Source organism: Sceloporus undulatus, chromosome 6 (genome assembly GCF_019175285.1).
Source record: "Sceloporus undulatus isolate JIND9_A2432 ecotype Alabama chromosome 6, SceUnd_v1.1, whole genome shotgun sequence".
NCBI lineage: Eukaryota > Metazoa > Chordata > Lepidosauria > Squamata > Phrynosomatidae > Sceloporus > Sceloporus undulatus.
This window is the reverse complement of record NC_056527.1, coordinates 127046190-127051773: the sequence shown is the minus strand read 5'-3', so window position 1 is coordinate 127051773 and position 5584 is coordinate 127046190. Positions and strand designations below refer to the sequence as shown.

General features: G+C 49.6%; 1 protein-coding gene across 1 annotated transcript; it reads right to left on the bottom strand.

Moving 5' to 3' along the window:
- Window positions 1-6: 6 nt before the first annotated feature.
- Window positions 7-2316, bottom strand: NSUN5 (NOP2/Sun RNA methyltransferase 5). The gene has a single exon (XM_042477374.1). It carries the CDS (start codon window positions 2262-2264, stop codon window positions 819-821), a length of 1446 nt encoding a protein of 481 aa, XP_042333308.1. The 5' UTR covers window positions 2265-2316; the 3' UTR covers window positions 7-818.
- Window positions 2317-5584: the final 3268 nt, after the last annotated feature.

Genomic DNA, 5584 nt, shown 5'->3' with positions numbered 1-5584 from the left:
ATGGGAGCATCAGTCCAAAGTATATGGAGGAGGCCCAGTTGAGGAAGACTGCATTACCAGAGCATTGTATTATAATAACCCTGTATAATTATGATCATTAGCATATGACAGAAAATCCACAGGCATCTGTCAAAAATCCAACTAAGCGAGTTTAACTGTTATGGGGAGCTGCTGTTATCAGCCCTAGCCTGTATAGCCAATGATGATGGATGATAGGAGCTGCAGTCCAGCATGGCAAATGGTGAGGGGTTCTGCAAGTTGTAGTTCAAAAGAACTAGATGGCAGCTGCCTTTGAACATAACTGTTTGGAACTACCACATGGGTCACCATGATGGGCTTCGCCAGCAGATAGGCCTACATGTCTAAGGCCTAAAATGGTGACTTTAAAAAATGATTCACTTGTATTCCTCTGTCCCTACAGAGGAAGTAAAAATTGGGATAGGAAGGAAGCTAGTCTTGATTCTGCGTGTGAGCCATGGCCGCTAAAGCAGTGGCAAACTGCAATGCAGAAGCAGCCTAGGCCCAAGGCCCTTCTGTGATAGTTGAACTTGATAGGGAACCCAAGGCCCTCCAGACGTTCCTGGACCTCAGCTGCTACCAACCAAAGCCAATATGGCTCATTGGAAAGGATGATGGGAATACAGTATTCAAGGACATAGCCATGTTAGTCTATAGAATCAGTACGTAACACCTTTGAGGCTAACTGAAAGAAACTTGGCAACATGAGCTTTCGTAGACTTCAGTCTATTTCCTCAGATGCATAGTAGTTCATCCACGCTGCAGCAGCAGCAGCATTGCCTCGGAGAGATGTTGCTTGCTCACTGGAGCCTCTGTTTCTTCCTCCTCCTCTTCTTCTTGCCATCAGGATTAGGGTTGTTTGTTCCTCCTTCACTGCCAGCTTTGGGTAGCAATGGTGGGAAGCTCTCCTCCTTGTCTCCCACGTGCCGCCTTTCTAGCACCGCCACGAAGAACCCGTTTGTCAGCGTTTCTTTTGGCGACGCTCTGAGGCAGCACTTGGCGCCTGGGAAAACATCTACGCCGCGAGGAGACCATGAAGGGAGGGCTTCCACCAGCTGGAAGTCCTTTCCCCGCTGCTCCAGGACGTCTCTCACTACCTCTTCGTTCTCCTCTTGGTGGATGGAGCAGGTGGAGTAGACCAAGCGGCGCAAGGCAGGGAACTTCAAGGCGTGGAGAAGCATCTTCCGCTGGAAACCGGACAGAGCCCGCAATCGCGCCGAGAGAGCGTCTTGCGTCATCGCTTCTGCTTCGTCTTCCTCAAACGGCTGCCGCCCTGCCATGCCAGAGCCGCTGCAGGAAGGATCCAGAAGGATGTACTGGACACGGTTGTATTTGGGGTCGCAGGGGTCCGTCGTCAGGAAGTCGAGGTGCGCCAACTCATGGCAGGCGACCCCGGCCCGGACCAACATGGTGCTGAGGGTGGCCAGGCGCTTGGCGTCGCGGTCGAAGGCGAAGAGGCGGCCCTTGTTCTTCATGATGGCGGCCAAGTGGCTGGTCTTGTTTCCAGGGGCCGCGCAGGCGTCGATGACGTGGGACCCAGGCGGAGGGTCGAGGAGGAAGGCCGGGAGGCAGCTGGCCTTGTCTTGGAGGATGAGGTGCCCGGCTTGGTAGAGCTGGTCCAAATGGAGGTCTGTCTGCGGAGGGAAGGCCAGCAAATCGGGGAAGAAGGGGTCCAGGAGGAACCTCTTCCCCTCCGCCAAGGCCTTGGCGTCCCCTTTCCCTTGGTAAGCGTAGCCCTGGCGCTTGAAGTAGTCCACTGCGTCCTCGACACGTGTCTTGAGGGCGTTCACACGTGCATAGCGAGGCAAGAGGAGATTCGCCGGAGCCGCTGCTGCTGCCAAGAGGTCCTGGTTGTTGCTCACCTTCTTCTGGACCTTGAGGCGGGCCAGCTCTGCCTGGAGGCGGGCGCGGTGCTTGTGGAGCAGGGAGCCCGCTCCGCCTCGGAGGCCCTTCCCGAAGAGAAGCTCGTAAACCAAGACGCGGGCCAGCGCCGGAGAGAGGCGCCTCTCCTTCTTCTTCTTCCCGGCCTGGAGCAGCCCAGAGGCAGCCATGAGCTTCTCCAGCACCGGGCCGTAGCGCAGCGTCTCCGAGACCAAGGCGTACAGCAGGCGGACGTTGGGGAAGCCGCTCCCGTAGACCAGGCTCTTCAGGGAGCCCTCGCGCCGCTCCAGGGCGGACAAAATGGCGGCGGCGGCGCTGTACAGGACGCGGCCCCCGCAGCCCCGCTTCTCCTTCTTCTCCCGCATGGCGGCTTCTTCGCCGGTTCTCAGGCAGCGCCGGCACCACAGGGCGCATGCGCACCCATGGCGGCGAGGCTCGCGCATGCGCAGAGACCCCTATCGACTGAGGAGGCCTCCCGTTGCACTCTGGGATTTGTAGTTTGGGAATCAGGCGTTTGGAATTCTCAGACATAGAACTCTTAGGGCTCATTGGACTACAAAGTCCAGACTGCCACAAGAGGCAGCCCGAGAATTCACGGCGGCTGAGGGAAAGCTCAGCTGGGCCTCCCGTTGCACTCTGGGATTTGTAGTTTCGGGCAAAGGCGTTTGGGATTCTCAGACATAGAACCGTTAGGCCTCACTGGACTACAAAACCCAGACTGCCACAAGAGGCAGCCAGAGCAGCCACAGAGGAATAGCAACACTATCCTCCACATTACCTTAATACACTCTTATAGTGCTGCTATTCGGCTTTAACAGTCCTGGCTGCCTCCTGTTGCATTCTGGGATTTGCAGTTTAAGAATAAAAGGCGTTTGGAATTCTCAGCCATAGAGAGGCCTTAGGCCCCTCACTGGACTACAAAGCCCAGAATGCAACAGGAGGCAGCCAGGCCAATCAAAGTGGAATAGGAGCACTATGAGAGGGTAGTTGGCTATATAAGGAAGTAGGGGAACAATCCAAATCCACCAAACAGGTCCAGGAGCAGCTGTGTTGGCCATATTGCAAAGGACAAGAACACCCAAAATCCACACAATGTATCCAAAAATCCATATACAGGGGTAACAAGAACATCCCACATCCATGAACCATATCCAGGGGAATCCATGCTGGCCATATAGCAAAGTATAAGAACATCACAAATCCACAAAACATGTCTAGGGTACAAAACATATCACAAGGTACAAGAGCACCCCAAATCCCCAAACATATGCACAAAATGTATCTAGGAGTTGCAAAGTACAAGGACTTCCCAAATCCATCAAACCTATTTGGGAGAAGTGTGTCGGCCGTATAGCAAAATACTGTACATCCAAAATCTACAAAACATACCCAAGGGTAACCATGTTGGGCATGTAACAAAGTGCAAGAACATCCCAAATCTGCCAAACATAGCTAGGGTTAACAAGGTAGAAGATCATCCCAAATGCACAAAACATATCCAGGGATAGCGGTGTTGGCCAAATAGCGAAGCACAAGAACATCCCAAACCCACAAACCAGTGATCTCTTTACTCAGCCAAATGCATAAAATACACGTTGCAAGCTTTTGAAGACGCATTATACATCAGGCAGTGCTTTATAAGTATTAGTTAATATCAGGGGGAAAGCTATACCAAGAGCTTCATCTTCTGACATCTAGGTTTTTACATGTGGGAACTTTTGTATCCTTTCAGCAAGCAAACTTCCATTCCTCTTCAACTCAAAAGTCTTTGACTGCCAGAGTCCAGAGAACTGGATGTTTATTATTATTATTATTATTATTATTATTATTATTATTATTATTATTATTATTACTACTACTATTATTATTTGAAAAAATCACTGGCTCAGTGTTTAAATGAATCCAGAGTGTTTTCCAAGCGGTGTCTAGCCCCTTTGATAATTGCAAGCCCAGTGTTATTATTAAGCGCCGGGTAATAAGTCACCTTTCTGTTTGCCTTTGCTGGAGAAGGCTTCCAAAGGATTGGAGTCAGTGTTTATCTGGGAACGGGTTGAGAGAGGCTGGAAGGAGTTGAAAGGAACCTGGACTACACAGACCTCAAGCCCTTTGGGAAGCAGCGTTTGAACTGTAATCCTCAGCCAGGGCTGGGCTGGAGAGGTTTCACATTTCGGTCCTCTTTGGATCTGTGGAGCCAAAGTGTTTGGAGAGGTGAGTGGCCAGGAAATGGCGGAGGCACAGTTTGAATGGTAATAGCAGACGCATTCTGGAGGGACCATTGACCAGCATCCTCTAGGATGTTGCAAAGGCCATCCTGTCTGGCTTGCAGAGAAGGCCGCCACTGTATTCTGGAAAGAGGAAAGGGCAGGGATGTGTTAATGGTGGCTCTGATAGTGTTTAGAATGGCTGGAAGTAAGGGATGGGAGAAGATCTGTAGTCTTTCTTTTTTAGCGCACTGAACTGAGTCATTGGGCATAGTCTATTTGAAGAGTGCGCTACTCAAACCTGGGCACTGGAGTCAAGTCTATAATATCTTGAGATTTTCAGCTATCTCAGACATAAACAGTTAGCCAGTTCTTATGATGCACAGGTTGAAAATAGGATACAGTCTGGAGGGGAAGAGGTCGATGACAGTTTTGATGTACATTAGTTGAGCATGAGAGCCAGCATGTGTTGGACTATGACTATGGAGACCAGGGTTCAATTCCCAGCTTGGCGATAAAACCCATTTGGGTTGCCTTGGGCAAGTTGCATGCTCTCAGCCTCAGGGGAAGTCAATGGCAAACCTCCTCTGAACTAATATTGCCAAGAAAGCCCCTTGATAGGTTCATGTTAGGGTCTCCATAAGATGGAAATGGCTTGAAGTCACACAACTGAAGAGCATCTCCATAAAAGTGGATTGAGCCTCTTTGGCCTGTTACAGACTGCCAAAATGAAGCTGCTTCAGGTCTCTTTGGAGGTATGCTATTTAAATGATGCATGCACCCTAAGAATCCGGAAGCTGCACCAAAGCTGCACTCCAGTGCTTATGAATGGAGTGTGGCTTTGGTGTGACCTCCGGACTCTTAGGACCCATGCATCATTTAAATAGCATACCTCCAAAGAGACCCGAAGCAGCTTTATTTTGGCAGTCTGTAACAGGCCCTTGTCTTCATCTCCACACTCATGTTCTGACCTTAACATCCTTTTCCTGTCAGGTACATGTATTTGGATAATTACATGTAGTCTTTTCTTTATCCACATTATGGAAGTAAAAGCCTGCCCCTGTACAGTTGTCATGGATGTGTGAATTATTTAGGGAAGCCTCTGGTTCTAAATCCAGAATCCTAGCCCAGAATCAATAAGCAATCATTAGCAGCAGAAGCCAAACAGTTAAGCACCACGTTCAGAACCAGAGGATTTCCCTAATAATGTAAAGACGAAGACAAAAATGCTGAATCCATTTTTATAACAAAACTACATGCTAACTTGGCTTGGGTCTAGTTAACCAACCAGAGGCTTTAAAAGTCTGAACATTCTTGCATCTTGGCAAACCGGTTAGTTTCCACCAGAACCCAGATGAAATATATATATCCTCCAACGTTTCAAGGATGAAACTGGGACGTTTCGCCAAGTAACATCAATGTGTGGTCAAGATGGAAAAAATTAATAATGGCGAAGAACATCCAAGCTGGGAGAAGCTACAGAA

Excerpts from the sequence above, each read along its gene's own strand:
- NSUN5 (XM_042477374.1), bottom strand. The coding sequence starts at position 2,264 with ATGCGGGAGAAGAAGGAGAAGCGGGGCTGCGGGGGCCGCGTCCTGTAC.